Below are 19,802 nucleotides of genomic sequence, written 5' to 3'. Positions count from 1 at the left end.
TGATATTAAGTAACAGGCTGTTTTCTCAGCAGGAAGCAGAGATCAAACATGGCCAGATTAACCCACGGGGAGATATGTGGAAAAAATAAGCTGTGGGCCCTTGTTGCACCTCCCTTCTCTGTGCACCCTGCTGCCTTCAAACACCCATCAATTGCATGTAACACAGCAGACTGGCCATGCCTGCTTAATTGTATTTTTCCTTACTTCAGAAGGACCTGTACACTTGTGCTGCAATGTATACTGCCCTTGGTTGCACACTATGCACAATATACAAAACACTAATAAAGGTCTTAAAATAAGGGTTTGGCACAGGGCCCCAGTCAGAGACAAGGCCTGAAGATACAGTAATAATGCAGGACCTGCTTTAAGCTGCTTATCATTTCAACAATATTTGTCTTCAAAAACATTAAAATGGATATTTGCTGAACACATGTATCCACTCAGCCTTGTCAGTGATCAGTAAGGATAATTAACAGTTTCTTGGAATATACATGATCAGGCCTTGTTCTTGTTTTTTTTCTTCTTGTACTGTATTTTACACAAGCGTAATGGGCCTCATTCACTAGCAGTGCATACGCACAAATCTATGCTTAAACCATGAGTAAGACCATTTGACGCACAAATCTGGGATTCATCATATATTCTTTCCTGAATTTGTTCGTACTCTGTGAACAAATTTAGGATTACCTTAGACCATGCGTACGAACAAATGATGTGAACATACACCTTTTAGCATATTAAAACTGCATTCATTAAAAAACTATTTAAAAAACGATATTACTGAAAACCGCTAATTTACTAATGCATTGACCAAATGTATTAAATAGGCTAACCAATAAATTGACAGCCTTTAAACCATATCAATTATTGTCTTAATTCAAATATTCACATATATTCGCAGATAATTGCAAATACTATATTAATTCGGAAATAAATTACCTGTGGTTACTTTTGCTGAATGTCATCACGTTCACCCTCATTTCTATGACACATACAGAGGTCAGTGATGAAACTGGACTTGCTGAAAACACTTTGTCGTACAGAGAAACGCCGGGTATCATCAGAAAGGATACGTTCTGCTGTTTACGTGGATCTACAGCACGTTGTGACGGATCGGGACTTGTGAGATGGATGTAGCTTCATGCAGAGTGTAACGTCGACGCAACTTCAACTTAGATTTATCTCCACAACACTTAGTTACACAGACGAGGCACCGACATATCTGGAAAGGTCGAGTCGCGCAGTTTCCGGGGATATTCCCTACAGCTCTCTGCGATGAATACTTGCTGCGCTATTGCGTTCATCGGGTTCTGAGGATTAACCTGTGCCACAGTGCGCGCTTTAGGGTTCTGATTCACTAACTTGTGGTGAGAACAAAATTGGCCGTGTCATGAATCTCACGGTGATTTTGCATGTGCACTCACTTTGTGCGCAAAGTAAGAACATTTCTAAGCACATAGTGTATGAGGCCCAATGCATTTTTACACTGATGACATGCTAATTTAACTTCAGTTGAATCTGGGGGATTCCAACTCTGTCACATCCATTTTGAATGCATGCAGGCTGCCATGATGCCAACTGAATGACATTGAGACTGAAGTGTTTATGGTCCCCCCCCCAACATCACAGAGAGTTTAGCTTGCCACTTCGGGCCATTAATATCGAAGCTGTACCCCAGGCCAGGCTGGGTGACATCTTTGACTCTTTGACAAATAGATCAACTCATTGGAGAAAAGGTTGTTATTTTCATCTGAGTATTTTAGTATCCTTGGTTTCCTTTTATTATTTTGATCTTACTGGTTTTCTGTTTTATATTTGGGCACATATTTTGGAATGACCTTATTTCTATAAATGTTTGCCATTTATTGTTGTTATTTGTGGCCTTTGCCATCATTTATGCCTTTTAATACGGTTGTCAGTTCACTTGCAGTCGTTATGCCCTTAACTATAATTTGAACCACACTTTGATCAACTCTGGTTGTTTTAAAAATACCATGTAAACTTGATTTGATTTAGGTTCAAGGCTGCTGTACATAAAGCTATATACAGTATATCTAGAATCTTTGAGGTATTTTCACTGAGTCTGTGTAATTTCCTGATGTGGCACTCAACAACATTAGTCTAGCAGTTTTTAGCAGAGACTTTTTAGTTATTTCCCCCATTTGGTTGCTAATGTTTTGATGCACTCTCCAATAATTAATTTTATTTTTTTATTTTTATATGTATACATTTATATCTAATCTTTTTGGCTTTGATCGACTATTAACAAGGTTGTGCTCCATGCTCCGGTCCGGTAGATGGCGGTATGTACCTAAATATAGGAATTACAACCAGCCAAAAAAATACAAAGAAGAAGAAGAAGAAGCCCCTCCTACTCAACATGGCGACCTAGTGGATCGTCCACGCTCGTTTGTTGACAATTTTTTAAAACCATACTTTAGTTGATGTAAGTGTATTTGTACCTGCTACAACTATGTCGAGACTCATCGTTAAAAACCTCCCTAATGGGGTAAGTAACCCGCTCGGATGTCATCAGACAGTAACAGTAGCATTTAGTTTCAGAGCACCTGAAAATGTAAATGTATCTTGTGCTGCAGATGAAGGAGGAGAGGTTCAAGTCGATGTTTGCTGCTTTTGGCACCATCACCGACTGCTCTCTGAAGTTTACTAAAGACGGCAAGTTCCGCAAGTTCGGCTTCGTGGGTTTTAAAGCCGAGGACGACGCGAACAGAGCCCTGAAACATTTCGACAGGAGCTTCGTGGACACCTCCAGAGTGACGGTATGACCTCAGTCATCGTGTTCGTGTTGTCGATATCGTTTGAATGTTTCTACATTTACCCCGTGGTTGTTGTTGTTGTTGTTGTAGGTGGAGATGTGTAAAGCATTTGGAGACCCCACTAAAGCGAAAGCATGGAGTAAACACACTCAGAGCTCAGGCCAGGACAAATCCTCAACTGCTGCTGAGAGTGAAGGCAAAAAGGTAGGCGAGCCTGCAAACAGGAAACTGGGAAATAACATCAAAGATTCAGCCTTTTCTCCAAAATGATACACATACACAGTGATATTGTGAAAGATATCAGTATTTATCTTTCTTTTTTTTTTACCCTCTGGATAACAACAATATTCAGTTGTCGTATGTAGTTAGGTTAATCCTGATTAATTGCCTTGTATGTCTCTTTGTTTTGAATTTCAGAAAAAGGAACCCAAGAGTGTCCTGGGAAATGTGAGTAAATCGTGTTTTTTCTGCTGTTCAATGGTGGGAACATAAAAAAATCAGAACGGTGAAGAGAGAGAGTCAACCTACAGCTGCTTCTCAAACCTCTTACTGCATTTTGTTACTTATTTTTTTCTTTATTTAAATCAAAATTTTAATCTGTAATCATTTTAATTTACTCAAGACTGTTGACTGCATCGTGCATCCACCATTCAATCGTAAACTGTAATATGGCATTTCAGACCAGATCTAGAATTGAATAAGATAAGAAGAATAATATTTGAATTCTTGTTGATTCTGCAAAGATTTCAGACTTGTTTGACCATACAGTATCATTATTATATCATCAGTATCATCATCCTCATGTGCATATCAGTCATTTAAAAATGTCGACCAGCGATGTTTTATGCTTTATTTGAGCTATTTTGTTTTTCTTGGGGTACAGTGTCATTCTTTGTTTTTTTTCTTTGCAATGTTTCATCCTCACAATGTTCCCCTGCTTTTGTCGTTTCAGCTGGAAAAGGAGGAGGGATTCAAGGAGTTTCTGTCGGTGCATCAGAATCGAAGCCAAGTACCGACCTGGGCGAACGACACTCTGCAGGAAACAACTGATCCTGACAGTGGACAGACGAAGACTCAGACCAAGAAGAAGAAGCCTGCTTCAGATGATTACCTCAACTTTGATTCAGACCAGTCAGAGGATGAGGACAAGGAAGAAGATGACGATGAAGGTTGGTAATGGTCATCTCCAGATGTAAGAAGTGTTCCAGTTTTGGGGTTACATCATCTTAAATCTGTCTGGACTACAAGCTTTATTAGACATACAGAGTAAAGTCGTACCAACGCACTCGCATACAAAAGAATTAAATAGAGTTAGAAAAAAATTAAAGGAGATGCAACAAATTAATTATTTACCAGCTGAGTTACTATATTAAAAATGTGTGCTATATCACACTTGGAAATATACAGGACAACTTTAAAATGAAAGTAAATAAAAAGCAGGTGCCTGACTGACTAGATTGAATTACATCTTGTTGCTTCCAGGTGCTACAAAAGAAGCACTGAAGTCAGGCTTATCCGATATGGACTACCTGCGCTCAAAGGTGGCACAAATGGAGGACGTCATGGAGGAGAGTGAAGAGAAGAACGGTGTTGACGATGAAGAAGATGAAGACGGTCCTGTGCAGCACACAGACAGCGCCTACGAGAGTTGTGACAGAGAAAACATCTTAAAGGCCAAAACTTCAGTTTCCTCTGAGGAGAAGCAGAGCAAAGTGAAGAAAACTGCCAAGCAGGAGGTCACTGTTCTACAAATCTACATGTTAAACATCTGTATTTAGTGCGGCTCATTATTTGTCTTGAGTTTCCACTTGTTTACACCCAGATATGTTTGTTGCAGATGGAACCGACGACAGAGTTCACAGTGAAGCTCAGAGGAGCCCCGTTCAATGTTAAAGAGGTGAGTGAACAAGGGCTTCCTGATTTCAGAGATACGGTGAAAACATTCAGCATATTTCAACCTATTTACATGTTTCACTTCAATAGCAACAAATTCGAGAGTTCATGACCCCACTGAAGCCTGCAGCCATCAGGATTGGGAAGAATGAAAGCGGAAATAGAACAGGTGTGTATTTTGATTGTACAACAGTCACCTATATGTACCGTATGTGTCTGTATGGACTGTATGCAGGCCCATGTATGAGCATGAGTGTGTTATGTGTGTGTTTTAGGTTATGTGTACGTGGACTTGCGCTCTGACGAAGAGGTGGAAAAGGCCTTGAAGAAGAATAAAGATTACATAGGTGAGAAATATTATGACAATCTTATTTCTGTACGTAATCTTTGCATGTTAGTAATGTGACAGCATGTAGAGGTTAGAAGATTCTACAATGCACCCTTTAATCATTTTATCATCATATTATATGTCATTAACTTGACCAATCTGAAGGTAATCAGGTCCATTCCTAAATTCTGCCTTTGCGGATTGTGTTCACTGTTTCACCTGAGCTTTTAAACCAAACCACAACCCGATGTTTGACAGCTCCACATTAAGAAAATCTTGCATGTCCAGAGCATACATTTCCATTTAACCAATAAAGCAGTGACATTGTACTTGCATTCAGTTTGTGATCTTTAAATGGTCGGTTAATAAACACACATTTATTTCAAACAAATATACATTTTCTTTGAATCTTGGTTATCTTTCCAAGATGGCGTTAGTCAAGTAAAATGAAAATCATTTTGTTATTGTTAAAATATCTCAGTCTTTTTTGATATGAGGTTTGTTTTTTTTCACCCTGTAGCAATGTAGAAAGTGCTATCCTAAAGCAACCTAAAACCATATGTGATTTAAATCTGTCCGCTGGTTGCAGGGCTAACCTGATGCGCTATCTTCTGTCGAGAACAGTGACTTTCTGCCCCTTTTGAAATGCGAATCCCGCCCAAAACACCTTGTATAGCTCATCGCTTCATTGCCGTACCACTGGTCACAAAAAACATATGTAACACGGCTGCTGATGTCGATCAATCGATGTAATTAAGAAAACGTTATCAAAAACGTTATAGTTCCTCCTGATCCGTGCGCATTACTTTGCTGCTGTCCATGCACACTCAAACTATACAGTCTCAGAACGATCTGATCACACCTCGTATGTAAATGTTGTTTTGGATAAAAAATATCCTACCTTGTGGTTGCGTGTGCTTGTGTTTTCAGGAGGCCGTTATATTGAGGTCTTCCGTGTGGATGCCTTTGGGGGTAAGGGCAATAGGGACAGAAAGGACAAAGACATTGACAGAAACTTCACCAGGAGGCTCAAGGAGGATGAGGAGGAGGAAGATGTGTCGGAGTCAGGCCGGCTCTTCATCAGAAACCTTCCCTACACCTGCACAGAGGAAGAGATCAAAGAGCTATTTACCAAACATGGTAAATTAAATTAACATACTGTAGAGATACAGTACATGTGTTTTAACCTGCCAAAATACATTGTCTTCTCAAAAAGAAAGTGATTTACAATTCCACAATCTTTACAGGTCCTTTATCTGAGGTGCTCTTCCCTATTGACAATCTAACTAAGAAACCAAAAGGATTTGCCTTCATAACCTACATGATACCTGAGAATGCTGTGACAGCTCTCACTCAGCTAGATGGACATATATTCCAGGTATTTACCTCGGACTGTTTGAGATATCTTTGCACCTCTTTAACACATGACACATCTCGCAGTGGATGTGTCATCGCCCCTGGATGTAGTTGTGCAACTTGATTGCAGCTCCACTGTGGAATTTAGGCTGATTGGAAACATTCTTTTTTTTCATGTTTTTAGGGAAGAATGCTTCACCTCCTTCCCTCCACTGTGAAGAAGGAAAAGATTGAATCATCAGATGCCGGTGGTCCTGGCTCCTCATCTTACAAACGACAAAAAGATGCAAAAAATAAAGCTTCAAGCTCCAGGTACACATGATCAGATTAACCCTCTGCTTCTCTGTGTGTTGTTTACTTAACAAATGAGTGTTCTGCTTCTTTCCAGCTCGCACAACTGGAACACCTTGTTTGTGGGTACAAGTGCAGTGGCAAATGCCATTGCTGAAAAATACAACACCACCAAAAGCCAAGTCCTGGACCATGTAAGTGTACTTTACACTCTCTTACATTCTCTCAATCTACTGCATGTGTCTTACATATGGTGTTGTTACTGCAGCATGGCAATTATTAGGCATAATACAGACTAAATATTTGACTGCTGTGGGCCTTTCTGCCCTCTGCAGGAGTCAAAGGGAAGTGTTGCAGTGAGGATGGCTCTGGGAGAGACGCAGATTGTTCAGGAGACTCGACAGTTCCTACTGGACAACGGTGTCAGTCTGGATTCATTCAGTCAGGTAAGTTTAATAAAAACTTCTTACTGCTAAATACTTAAAAAATGTCTTTTAATCAAGATATGTGGTTCAAGATTATCCCCCGCTCGTGCCCACTCATGTACAGGCAGCAGCAGCGAGGAGTACAACTGTAATCCTGGTGAAAAACCTTCCAGCTGGAGTGACGGTATCTGAGCTCGAAGAGCTCTTCTCACCTCATGGCTCTTTGGGCAGAGTGCTGCTGCCCCCTGCAGGACTCACCGCCATCATCGAGTTCCTGGAGCCAACTGAAGCAAAACGTGCCTTCACAAGGCTGGCTTACAGCAAGGTGAGTGTATGACCTGTCCACACACTATGTGTTGACTGGAAACACTGAAGACTTTTATTAATATTGTATTGTATGTATTTCCAAACCCAGTTCCATCATGTCCCGCTGTATTTGGAGTGGGCGCCTGTCGGAGTGTTTGTGGCAGCCAAACCACAACCAGGTAAAACCAATGAAACACTCATAAACCTGATGATTGTTTTTGAAAGTTTAGTGTTTTCTGGACATGGAAGGGATAATATAGATAATAAGAATATATTTGGGTTTTGTCTAACCAAGTATCAGACAAAGCGGAGGTAGCAAAAGAGGAGAAAAAGGAGGAGGAAGAGGAAGAAGAAGAAGAAGAGGAGGAGGAGAATTCTGTTCCAGGTTCTACACTTTTCATTAAGAATCTTAACTTCTGTACGACAGAGGACAAACTACAGGAGGTAGGTCTATTCATAAGTACAACCTTTAGTTATGTTGAATCACGCTTATTGTTGTTTAATTGTTTAATCATGGATTGATGATTTAATATTGTTTCCTCTATTTATTGCAGACGTTCTCCAAATGTGGCAAGATCCAATCCTGCACCATCTCCAAGAAGAAAGATAAAACAGGTACTTTATAACTAGGATCACTCATTAATTTATAGGGCTTTCATTTGTAAGGATTTCTTTTCATAAATTTGATTTGAGGCCATTTAATTTTGATACTTCATCCTCAACTGAACTAATAATACATATGGCGTTCTTACAATTTAAACACGATTTATGCTTTGGTGAAGAAAAAAGTATTTTAGTAGACTTACAGATGTTATTTAGACTCCCGTCACTATTCAAATGACTTTTTACTGAATGAGATGATGTTTTGTTTTTGCTACTGTGCTTAGAGTGCTTTTATGTTTTGCAGCATATCATTCAAAGTCAGATTACAGTTGTACATGCTGTTAATTTTGTGCTAAACATCATCGGTTTCTCTGTGTATGTTCGGGGTTGTCATGCTTGTTGTTTTGACGTCCAGGTAAACTGTTGTCCATGGGTTACGGTTTTGTCCAGTATCAGACAGCAGAGGCAGCACAGAAGGCCCTGAAGCAGCTGCAGGTACCAACCTGGTTTCGTCACTGTGACTCTCGCAGCATTTTTCTGCAAAAGTTTTTTGGGCTAATGCATATTCTCTTTCTTTTGAACCCTCCGCCAGCACTGTACTGTGGATGAGCACCAATTAGAGCTGAAGATTTCCGAGAGAGCCACGAGGTAATATGTGCATTAAAATGTTTTTTTTTTTGTCTTTTACTTGTGATAAATAATGACATGATGGTCCATTAATTTGATTTACAAAGAAACCGGAATTTAAATTCCAGAGATTAGATTGCAGTTTGGCATATGTAGCTCACTCCTATTGTCACTATCTCAATCTTTTTCTCCTGTGTGCAGGACGACTGATGTGTCGCGCAAGAAGAAGCAAGTCGAGAAGAAGCAGACAGGATCCAAGATTCTCGTGCGCAATGTTCCTTTCCAAGCGACTGTCAGGGAAATTCGAGAACTCTTCTGGTAGCAGACACACACGCACACACAAACAACCAGCTGTTTTTTTTATTCACTCTGTATGGGGAAAGTGCGATAATCTAATACTATGATGTCCTTCTCATCTTCTCAGTACGTTTGGAGAGCTGAAGACTGTCCGTCTTCCAAAGAAAGCAGCTGGTTCAGGGAATCATCGAGGCTTTGGCTTTGTGGATTTCCTGACCAAACAGGATGCTAAGGTTTGTGTGTGATTTGATTAATCTGTTTTTTTTTTTTTTTTAAGTAATGTAACCCTTTAGACACATTAGTAAGTGATGCAGATTCTTCTCGTGTCTAAATATAATGTACTGCACATGATTATAAATCATTCTTCTGTTTTCCCTCTAGAAAGCTTTTGCTGCACTTTGCCACAGCACCCATCTGTATGGGAGACGTCTGGTGCTGGAGTGGGCTGATGCTGAGGAAACTGTCGAGTCGCTGAGACGCAAAACAGCCGAACACTTTCATGGTAAATTTACCACATTTATAAACACAGTACAGAATCAGGAAGTAAAAGCATATATTTGCTATTTATTATTTTCTTTCCTTCCTTTCCATGTCAGTGGCTGCCAAAAAGCTGCGAAAAGCAAACGTTATGGAAGGAATTCTGGAGACAATGGAAACTGGCGGGGGTGTGGAAGACTGATGCTCTAAACGCTACCGTCACTGTGAACACATCAACACAATCCTGACCATTGCTCCTCTGATGTGCTGTGTGGAAAAGACTGTGAGCAAAATATGGACCTGAAGCTGCAGGAGGAGCAAAATATGATGAATTCATTAGCTGGTCCAAGTTTTCCTCAGAATTTCATAAATTACAAATGTTTTGTATAGAATACTTTAAAAAGATACGATGGAACTGATGTCGGTTTTTATATAAAACTTAATTTCATGATTTAAGACTGTGTTGCTTCATGTATCGTGTTTGTTTGAGTATAACCTGCTAAAAAATACCGGAATTGCTTTTATTTCGAAATCCTCATATAAGGTCAGGTGACGCGTCAGGCGCGTTGTCATGTGACTCGTACATTTAATCATGGCGTCGAGGCTGGACAGGACGTGTGTCTCTCGAAATTTTTCAGCGGTTTTACTTTTTGTCTCGTTGTGCTGCTTGTGTCGCGCTGAAATACGATCCGCTGTTATTGATAAACACACCGGACAGCTGTCTGTCCTTGACGGTTATCAAGAAGACTTTGTGGCCTGGGCGAACTTCACTGACGACATTAAAACATCAGGGTGAGTGGATGTGTCCCTCAAGTGGAGGATGCTTTATGATTTGTCTAAAATTACAAACATTTCCCTTTATCCTCGGCTGATCCTCTCTGCCACTTGCTGGAAGCTGCATAATAGTGTGCAGAAGTAAGACCATAAGTTAAAGCAGCCTATATTTAATTGTTTTTCTTCATTCTCGATTAACCGTTTAGTCTAATGCGTCATAACAATAATAATGCTTTTAACCACACCTCACTGATGGTAGATGATATGTCCACAAAATTGTCGCAAATTGAAAAATGTTTTGAATTTTGAAAATTAACATAGAAAACGGAAACTAATCATCACCAGAAATTGAAACGACACAATTTTCTATTACCCTTATTTGTTTCTGATCTAGCGTACCCCCATGGACATGGAGCAGCAGTATTAGCAAAGTAGAGTCTCTCAATGTTGGCGGACGATTGCTGGACACTAAAATATTGCCGAAAATCATGCACTTCTACATTTTAGAAACAAGTTTATACATCTTTTAGGGTAATAACAAACTTATTTATGAAAAGGTAATATTCAGTCTGTCACTTAAAAACTATGGCTGATAGAAAATGGAAAGAAAATGACATTCCCGTGTAAAAGGTACTATTAAGGTCCCCCTATTTTAGTTTGTGGGACAAAAACAACTTCTTTTTTTTTCAACAAATTGGTTGCTAAGTATTATCTGAATGATTTCCTGTTTTTTTCTGTTTTGAGAATTGAACAACCAAAAAAATCCTCTCTGCTCCAATTTCATATTATTTTATCCAATTGCTATTTTGTATTTTCACAAATGACAGAAAAACAAATAATGGTGGAAGTGAAGCACATGACATAACTCCACATTACTTTTTAGCCTCTGTGCAAATGGTAGTACTGAAAGCCAATATGAATTCATTGATGGGGTAAATAAAAATTTATGTAAATACAAGAAATATTGAAAAATTAACAAAACACAAAACGTGAAATGCAGGTCAACTGACAATCATTTGAGGAACATAATAGAACATCTTAAAATATAATGATTAAATGACAGATGAGAGTAATTATTATCTTTCCATATCTGTGCACTATGTCATCTCAGGGATGTATCCGGTTTTACAAAAGAGAAGCTAAACAATTTACACTGCAGTACCTTATGAAAAGACAGCACCTATTTTTCTGTATGATAATAGTTGGTATATTTTCTGTCATGAAAAGTCATTCCTAATACTTTTTTCGAATATTTATTTTTGAGTGTCAGTTACATAAAGATGTAAAGTACCCAAACCTGTTCTCTTTTGAGCCTGTGCATAGATAGTTTAATCTTTTTCATGTATTACCGTGTGTGTTCTTTTCAGCTGGTCTTTCTTGGAGATCACTACCAGCAGTCAGTACAATGACAGCATCCAAGCTTATGCTGCTGGAGCAGTGGAGGCTGCAGTCACATCTCAGGTCAATTTAAAACCTCATTCAGTCAGAAGTAACCATGTTTTATTTACATTTGATTTAATATAAAGACTTATTGTGTTTTTGTTTTAGCTCATCTATAAGCACTGGATGAACACTCTATTGGGTTACTGTGGGCCTTTCACATCTGAATATGGTTACTGTAAGCGCCTTAAGGCTTTCATCACAACCAACCTGCAATGGGTTCAGGAGCAAATAGAGAAGCAGCCAAGTTGCCCCTACTGGCACCAGGTACTTCATGAGTGATTGTTGGATAAAGAAGATATCCTTCTATGAATAATGTGTTTAAAACCCAGAAATCAGATGTTTCAGAGTCTTTTCTGCTTGTCAGGTGCATCTGACGCTGCTGCAGCTGAAAGGTCTAGAGGACAGCTACCATGATGAGCTTTCATTTCCAACAGGGACCTTCTCTCTCAACCCATTTGGCTTCCTGTAAGAAGTATAAATCAAACACATTTATTAACTAGTCCTGTAATTCAAAAGTTGTTTTTTTTCCTGTTGTCTCACATCCTTCGCTGCTATTCTGTCTTACCAGACTTTTCCAAATGGGTGGGGATCTTGAGGACTTGGAATCAGCTCTGAATAAATCCAGTCAAACCCGACCCCTTGGATCTGGTTCCTGCTCTGCTCTCATTAAGCTGCTGCCAAGCAATAAGGAACTGCTGGTGTCACATGACACCTGGAACAACTACCAGTCCATGCTGCGCATCATGAAGAAATACACCTTTGCCTTTAAAGTTTCTCCTTTAGGTAAGTCACTGATGCAAGGTAGTTTCCTGTTCACCAGTGCTGTATAATCCCTTTGTATTTATCTTAAAGGAATAGTTTGACATTTTAGGAAATATCCTTCTTTGGTTTCTTGATGAGAATTAGAGGAGAAAAGCAATACCTTTCCTATATCTTCACAGTGTACATGGAGCTGCAGTCAGCTTTACATAAAGAGCAGGAAACAGTTAGCCTGATTCTGTCCAAATATAACAAAATGTTGCCTTTTTAGGAGCCTCAGCTGGTTGCCTGACACACTCAAGGTGATGGCACTACTCCAGGAAATAGTCTGGCACATAAAACCACAACACTTTGTGTTTTGTAAGGATTAAGCAAAGATATTTTTTGAGTTTATTTAAGTATGTTTTAGAGGTCCTGGTTGTCCCTGCTGGACATAGCAAAGCTAGCTGTTCCCCTGTTTTCAGTCTTTTTGTTAAGCTAAGCTAAAGGGATCTAGCTTTATATTTACAGTGGAGAATAAATATATTTCCCTAAATTTAAAACTATTCCTTTTTAACTCAGAGTTTAAATACAAGTTGGTCTGACTTTATTAAGTGTTCTGATTTTTTTTTCTCCAGATAACGATCTTCTTCCTGGAGGAACTCAGGCGTTCTCATCTTACCCTGGTTCTATCTTCTCTGGAGATGACTTCTATATCATAAGTAGTGGCTTGGTGGGAACTCTTTGTACCTGATTGAGTATTAAAAATACACTTCAGATTGTGAATGTGATGTTATTGGGTCTTGTTTATAATACATTTTGTGTTTGCAGGTTACTTTGGAAACCACCATTGGCAACAGCAACCCTGATCTGTGGAAGTTTGTTCAGCCCACAGGATCAGTCATGGAGTGGCTAAGGAACATAGTTGCTAATCGACTGGCTGCTACTGGCAAGGAGTGGGCGGAAATATTCAGCAAGTATAACAGTGGAACGTGAGTTTTACACATCTAAAAGAAACTGGCCAATTTTACATTGCAAACAGCTATATAACAACTTGGCCCCAATGTAAACTTCAAAGCAGGTGTCAGGCTCTGCTTCTTTTTGTCTTGTGTCCAAAATTCCTATTGATGATGAGATTAGATCAGATGTTTTGTGACCTTAGCCTGTCATGTGGATTGATCAAAGTAAAAGCAACAGAATGACACCATTCATAATCAGGAGTCACATGAGGGGTGACAGCTGTAATGAAGTTATCAGGCTCATCAGCAATGTCAGTAAATAGATAAAAATACAGTATGTTAGTAGGTTAAAGGTTGTATGCTTACTTTTTGTGTATGTGCCTTTTAGGTATAACAACCAGTGGATGATTGTGGACTACAAGCACTTCACTCCAGGGAAGACTGACATCAAAGAAGAACTCTTTGTTGTGTTGGAGCAGATTCCGTATGTCAATCAAAATACATGATTAATTCAGTATTTCTGGAGATCATTTATAACCCCACCACAACTAACTCACTATAAATAAGAGTCTCTTATCTTGCAATGCTGCAGGGGACTTGTGTTTTACACTGATAAAACTCAGGAACTGTTGGAGAAAGGGTACTGGGCTAGTTACAACATACCGTAAGTATCCAGTCTGGAAACATTCAGTTATGTGTTAATCTATACCTTAGATTAAATATGTTCTATTATGCTCAATATCAGATTTTCTTTGTTTATGTATGCTCATATGTAGGTACTACGTGAACATATTCAATGCCAGTGGCTGCAATGAGTTGGTTGAGAAGTTTGGCCCCTGGTTCTCTCTGGACCAGAACCCTCGGGCTCAGATATTCAGGAGAAACCAGACACAGGTCACAGATGTAGACTCCATGGTCCGTCTCATGAGGTAAGGTCTGTGTGTTGCACAGGTTTGGAGGTGGGCATTTCCATCATGTGCTGCATTGATTTCACAAAATGGAAGAAAACAGGTTTTAGATCTTTATTGGCTATTAAATAGTCACTTTATTTCTGAGATGTACTGTTCCTACACAGGTATAATAACTTTAAGGAAGATCCACTATCAAAGTGTGAAGGCTGTAATCCACCTGGGAATGGGGAGAATGCGATCTCAGCCCGTTCAGACCTGAATCCAGCCAATGGAACGTATCCGTTTGGTGCCTTAAAGCAGAGATCACATGGAGGAACAGACATGAAGGTTTTCATACATCTAATTTTATTTCTTGCCATCATACATATCTATGCCTATGTGTTTGCCTAAAAACAAAATGCCTGTGAAAGAGATGTTTACTGAATCTGATGCATTGTGTGTGTTCCTGTGCAGATGACTTCCTTCAAGATGTTCAGAGAATATGGCATTGTGGCAGTGAGTGGGCCGACCTGGGACCAAGTGCCACCCTTCCAATGGAGCACTTCCCCTTACAAAGATCTGCTGCACATGGGTCACCCTGATATTTGGGCTTTCAAGCCTATAAAAGTCACCTGGACCTCTTAATTGTTATCATACTGTAGAGTATATACAAGTTCGATTATAAATGTAAATAGTGCCAGCTGCGCTGTGTAATGTTCTAAAAAAAGGGAAATGGTAAACACTGGGGTCAATGATTGACAGAAGAGTGGTGATAATATTCCAGCAGGACTGCAGTGTTACAGTATTACAGAGTTCACACAATACAGCATAAAGGGTTATAGAGATTATGATCAATAATTAAGAATCCTTGCCGTCATGAAATGGGAGCTTCTACATTAGATTTATATCTGATTTTGTTTTGTTTGAAGATTTGTATTTCTTTTGCAAATTCAATAAAAATGTAAATTACACAGGTTTCAATTCTAATGGTGTGCTAAATTATTGGGTTGAAAATGATTCCTTTCTTTGAGGAAATCACCAAATACTAAAATTGATGCTGATGTAAATTTTCTGTCCCAGTAATTGAAAATGTTTTGAACAGGATTTCAATCATTTTTGAGTTTTTGTAATGTCTGTTTTATTAGCTTTCTATTTTGAAATATTTTCTAAATATGGAACAGTGCCATGATCTTTTTCTCGTTTTGTTAAATAAAATATTATTTTCCCGTCCACAATTACTGTCACTATCAGTTATTCCAGAGACACAAATATTTGAAATGCCCTGCACAGCTACAAAGGTGTTTACAGCCATTCTGGATGACTGGATCTCTATCAGCCAATCAAAATTTTAAAAAAATAAATGGTCTAATGCCCCATACAAAAAGGCTGCACATAGAAGAGTGAGAAAGGTAGATGTTGGCCAACCATAGACTGTCCATCTTCAGAGGTCTTACCCGGTAAAGTAAGTGGAAACACCTCTTTGGGTGAAAACATTGTACAGAGGCTTTAAAAGAAGTTACATTTTTTCCTAATAGCAAAAGTCAATACTTCACTCATTATCATCAAGTTTGGGTCAAGTTGTTATTTTTGGAATAGAGTTCCCCGACTGCTGAATCGTGAAGTTCTTGCATGCAATTAATCAAGCAGCTCTTAAATTGTTTTTGAATAAGCGAATCAGGGTCACTTTCTGAATAGACACAAGGAAGTCACACACGAAATCATATGATTATATGTAAATATGAGGGAACCCATTAAAAATCTCCACATGCACGATAATGAAACTGACATCAAACAGGGCTTGTGCTGACAATTGTTAGTCACGTGACGCACGTCTGGGTTGTGGTCATATGGTCGTCATAGCAGCGCTCTGTCGTAAAGTGGCACCGCTGTCTTGTCGTTATCTTTTGGTGCAGCGTTGGCTGAACTTTAAACTTTGTAAATGTCGAATTCCGGTCTACTTACTATCAAGAAACTGTCCTTCAGTATTTTACAGACACTGGCGACGTGATCAGAGAACCCTGTTTCGAGGTATGAAGTTATGATTCAGCTAGCTGTGTTTTTTTTAACAACAACAAACTGCCATGTCCATGGAGCTGGTTGACCGCTGTGGTAGACCAGTTACACCGTTCATGTTGCACTATAACTTGCATTTGTAATCATCTGCCTAACTGCGGGTTTGTTTTTTTTACAAGTAAGAGCATTACTGGGAAGGTTGTTTTCCACGTGTTTCAATATTTATGGGAATGAATCATTAGCGCCTCATTTTTAGATTGACGTTTTAAGTCATAAGACGTATGGCAACGTAAGCCCAAATTCGTTGCCATTTTCCTTTAAAAAAAGGGGAAAAAAAGAGGCGGTTTCACCCAAACAAAGGTCTGAAAGATAAGTCCTTTATGGGGTTTTTAATACTTCTCAATTCAGTATGATCTGTGCCTTGAAGATCCGCTCCAGACACGTTCAATCATTAAAATTTTTATAATGACATCTATACCTTCTCAGTCATCGAAAAATCCAAAATGTGTGCATATGTTTTTCATATATTCAATATTTTCTAAAAAGTTAAAATACTGGGTACAAGATCTCTCCTACATCACTGAAAGACCAAACATTTTCAGTATGTTCAATGCAGAGATTTTGTTTCCACATCACACTGCATGGTTGATATGAAAGACGGGTAACATTGATCAAAACACACACAGCGAAATTGCCCTGAACAGTTTAGGTTGAACAGATATAATAACCCTGTCTTCATAATTTATAACCAATAAGTCCTCAAAAAGACCTGCTAGTACCACCAATAGTACTGTAGTTGAACAAAGCTGTCAAAGCTCTAGTCAGTGAACTGATTCTCTTCTGTTTACAGTTTGCCACCTCCCAGCTGTCTGTGGAGTCTGACGATGGGTTTCCGGCAGCCAGCAACTAACCTTAGAGATTATATATCCCAGAATCCTCCAGGAGTGTCTTTTTTCCTGTGCCTCTTGTCTCTGGCTGTCTCGTTCATCTGCCTTAGCTCGTACAGCTACACTCACACTCTGCCTAATCCTGACACAGCCGCAAAGGTAAGGGTTCATTACATTAATTTAGGAGACTGGAAGACACCTTAGGAAACTTTGGGAAGTTTAGAACGAATCTAATCCATAAAACTTTCAGTAATCTTTTTGCCTGTGTTTGGTTGATGGTTGGTTATGATTTGGTTGATGTTCTACTATGTAGTCTTCTTCAGAGACAAGAAGTGCTGGTGTCCATAGGAAACAAGGTTGTGCAGGCTATGACTGACCGTATGCATGCATTTCTCTGTCTTTGGTATAATTCATGTTCTTTATTCTCCTCGCAGGACTGGAACCATCTTTTGTCCTCTTTATCACAATTCCAGCTGTGTACGAAAACAAATGCAACTTCCACACCGCTGCTGGAGCAGGAAAAGGATAGAAAGACTTCAGTTAATTCAACAAAAAGTCCATCTTCTGTCAGCCATTTGCATGTTAGGGTCCCTCTGGCTGTGACTACCAGCTCACCAAGTGACTCATTGAAAGACATTGGTCTACACACTACCTTGAGAGCCAGTCAGCTACATCTTGGAGGTTGGTTTTGGTGTGCAACTTTATACCTCTACTCCACTACAGTTCGGAGACAAATAATGTGCTTTTTACGCCACTACATTTGTCTGACAGCTTTAGTTACTTTTTGTAATATAACTTTTCATACTGTTACAGTCCAATGAAAACCATGTACCTCCAAATTTGCTGTGTGTAACCATACATTTCACTATTACTACTTTATACCTCCAGGCAAAGAAATGCTTAATTTGACACTGGAGTTTCTGTCTGGAAACAGCACCCACACCTGCCTCACCATAAGGGCCCCAACACATCTCCTGCCCATGAGTCTGTAAGTTCATTCACACTGTAAAGTGTCAAGTTCTTGAGCTTTGTTCATTTAAATCGCCAACATATCGGTAAATGAAAAAAACTCACAAATTCATTATTTTTGTTTTTATGGACATACTGTATCCTCAAACGAAGGCTTCCTCCGGAGTGTCCTGCATCAGAGGAAAATATTTCATACTTCGATGTGGAAGCGAGCAGCCAGCTGCCTACAGCATCACAAACCTGCTTCAGTCTGCACTCCAAGAATGACCCGACACTTACAGTCATGTTAACACAGGTACAGTGTGTCACACATTAACAACATAACCTGCTCAGCTATAATTCAGATACTGTTTTTTTCATCCTTTTAATCATTCTGTACTTTTATTGTTCAGGAAGAGCAGAGTGTGGCAGTGCGACATCTTTTGGAAGTTAGTATGTGTCTGCTTGGAGTTTGTTTGATACTCTGTTTAGCTGCCAGTCTAACACATTCACTCACACACCGCTACCACTGGAATGGACTGGACCTACAAAATGTAAGTAATTTATCATATTAATATACCACCAACAGTTTTAAACATTTTGGATTTTTCATGTGTTTACTTTAATCATTATTTTTGTACACTACATCCAGATGTCTTGGAAGGTTGAGAAATGTGCAGAGGCGGTTTAACCTGACCTTACTGCTTTACTTTATATGCAGGAGCCCTTGATTGACAGCTGAACATTTTTCATCCTCTGCATGAAGAAATCAGATGGTGGCGGAAAGAGAGTATCACTACTTTTAAATCTGCAGTCCAGCAGGTTTACAAAAGAAAGCAGTCGTGAGGAGATCTGTTCCCTCTGTAAAAACATTTGTATAACGCCTTCTGTTCGGAAGCTCTCGTAGGTCTGAGGAAAAACCCATCAGGGGTTAGGGCTTGGAGACAAAAACAAATGTTACGAAATTTTCATGCTTTACTTCTCTATAGAAACTAAAGCCAGGACATTTCAGTTTCTGTTCCATAAAGTTATGCTACTTTATGAATGTGCAACATGTAATATAAATGTGAGAAACATGGTGGTGACAGAGGAGTATAATTTATAATGGGACCATGGTGATATGGAAACAACTCTTCAGGTAATGCCTACAACATTATGTGCAGTGCAATAAGAAAACAACATAACATTTCAGCCAAGTCAGAGCTTTATATATTGAGATGAAGTGTTTTTTCCAGCCAAAATTTGAATTCCAATATTTTTAACAGTTAGTGTAATAGTATAATGTACTGTATTACTAACAGTAAATGTTTTTGTTTCTAAATTTTATGGGATAAAAGGTATTTGCATGTACTAGGCAAGTGATTGTCTGTTGTACCACTTCAGATTTGGTTGCTGTTTTTCTACCTTCTTTGCAGGCATTGATTTGAGTTCTTTTCAGAGCGGTATAGAAATAAACTTGCAGAAACTTGAACTTTAATTGGCTTTGACTCTGACCCAGTGAACGTCATGTATGATGTATCATATCCCAGTCTATAAGCAAATATTTTAAATAAAGAACTGAAACAAACATTATGGTTTTGAAAATACATACTAAAACAGGCCTGTGCTGGAAGTTATTTGTCAAACACACAATAAACAAGAAAGTGTTTTTTTTTTTTAAATATAGGTGTGATTATACATTTCATTTTATGGTCCAAAGAGTATTGTTATAAAAGTAATTTGAATGGACTGATGCCCTGCCACAGACCACTGCACCGGTATGCTACCCCG

At 39.0% G+C, this 19,802-nt stretch overlaps 3 protein-coding genes across 4 annotated transcripts; all 3 read left to right on the top strand.

Moving 5' to 3' along the window:
- The first annotated feature begins 2,389 nt into the window (after positions 1–2,389).
- Positions 2,390–9,836, top strand: rbm19 (RNA binding motif protein 19). Its single transcript, XM_069709569.1, has 24 exons — positions 2,390–2,509; positions 2,598–2,780; positions 2,868–2,981; positions 3,195–3,224; positions 3,730–3,946; positions 4,260–4,513; positions 4,615–4,674; positions 4,761–4,839; positions 4,946–5,017; positions 5,929–6,138; positions 6,246–6,376; positions 6,539–6,666; positions 6,743–6,839; positions 6,981–7,091; positions 7,195–7,395; positions 7,486–7,555; positions 7,672–7,820; positions 7,931–7,991; positions 8,395–8,474; positions 8,572–8,627; positions 8,808–8,924; positions 9,031–9,136; positions 9,285–9,405; positions 9,500–9,836. The coding sequence occupies exons 1-24, from the start codon at positions 2,474–2,476 to the stop codon at positions 9,580–9,582; spliced, it is 2,766 nt and encodes a 921-aa protein (XP_069565670.1). The 5' UTR covers positions 2,390–2,473; the 3' UTR covers positions 9,583–9,836.
- A 127-nt stretch (positions 9,837–9,963) lies between these two features.
- Positions 9,964–15,419, top strand: plbd2 (phospholipase B domain containing 2). Its single transcript, XM_069709469.1, has 12 exons — positions 9,964–10,172; positions 11,522–11,615; positions 11,703–11,861; positions 11,962–12,062; positions 12,166–12,380; positions 12,974–13,068; positions 13,167–13,327; positions 13,683–13,778; positions 13,887–13,958; positions 14,071–14,223; positions 14,370–14,532; positions 14,659–15,419. Exons 1-12 carry the CDS (start codon positions 9,973–9,975, stop codon positions 14,827–14,829), a joined length of 1,680 nt encoding a protein of 559 aa, XP_069565570.1. The 5' UTR covers positions 9,964–9,972; the 3' UTR covers positions 14,830–15,419.
- A 643-nt stretch (positions 15,420–16,062) lies between these two features.
- On the top strand, positions 16,063–19,599 carry LOC138627292 (transmembrane protein 248). 2 transcript variants are annotated; one of them, XM_069709529.1, is made up of 7 exons: positions 16,063–16,212; positions 17,048–17,243; positions 17,519–17,765; positions 17,973–18,072; positions 18,207–18,348; positions 18,446–18,586; positions 18,754–19,599. In XM_069709529.1, the coding sequence occupies exons 2-7, from the start codon at positions 17,082–17,084 to the stop codon at positions 18,772–18,774; spliced, it is 813 nt and encodes a 270-aa protein (XP_069565630.1). In that variant the 5' UTR covers positions 16,063–16,212; positions 17,048–17,081; the 3' UTR covers positions 18,775–19,599. The 2 variants fall into 2 exon arrangements, with proteins under 2 accessions (XP_069565630.1, XP_069565631.1); XM_069709530.1 differs by lacking the exon at positions 16,063–16,212 and having other exon boundaries at positions 16,469–17,243.
- Positions 19,600–19,802: the final 203 nt, after the last annotated feature.

Source organism: Brachyistius frenatus, unplaced genomic scaffold, assembly GCF_029030835.1.
Source record: "Brachyistius frenatus isolate BFR_SWC_R1_liver_20210118 unplaced genomic scaffold, ASM2903083v1 Contig_83, whole genome shotgun sequence".
Taxonomy (NCBI): Eukaryota; Metazoa; Chordata; class Actinopteri; family Embiotocidae; genus Brachyistius; species Brachyistius frenatus.
This window is presented reverse-complemented; position numbering and strand designations above follow the sequence as displayed.

Bases quoted from the DNA above. Each gene is read 5' to 3' on its own strand.
- rbm19 (XM_069709569.1), top strand. From the start codon at position 2,474: ATGTCGAGACTCATCGTTAAAAACCTCCCTAATGGG. The intron at 2,510-2,597 runs GTAAGTAACCCG...CTTGTGCTGCAG, and splicing joins TTAAAAACCTCCCTAATGGG to ATGAAGGAGGAGAGGTTCAA. The intron at 6,139-6,245 runs GTAAATTAAATT...CAATCTTTACAG, and splicing joins AGAGCTATTTACCAAACATG to GTCCTTTATCTGAGGTGCTC.
- plbd2 (XM_069709469.1), top strand. From the start codon at position 9,973: ATGGCGTCGAGGCTGGACAGGACGTGTGTCTCTCGAAATTTTTCAGCG. The intron at 13,328-13,682 runs GTGAGTTTTACA...TGTGCCTTTTAG, and splicing joins AGCAAGTATAACAGTGGAAC to GTATAACAACCAGTGGATGA. The intron at 14,224-14,369 runs GTAAGGTCTGTG...GTTCCTACACAG, and splicing joins TCCATGGTCCGTCTCATGAG to GTATAATAACTTTAAGGAAG.
- LOC138627292 (XM_069709529.1), top strand. From the start codon at position 17,082: ATGGGTTTCCGGCAGCCAGCAACTAACCTTAGAGATTATATATCCCAG. The intron at 17,766-17,972 runs GTTGGTTTTGGT...TTATACCTCCAG, and splicing joins CAGTCAGCTACATCTTGGAG to GCAAAGAAATGCTTAATTTG. The intron at 18,073-18,206 runs GTAAGTTCATTC...CCTCAAACGAAG, and splicing joins CATCTCCTGCCCATGAGTCT to GCTTCCTCCGGAGTGTCCTG.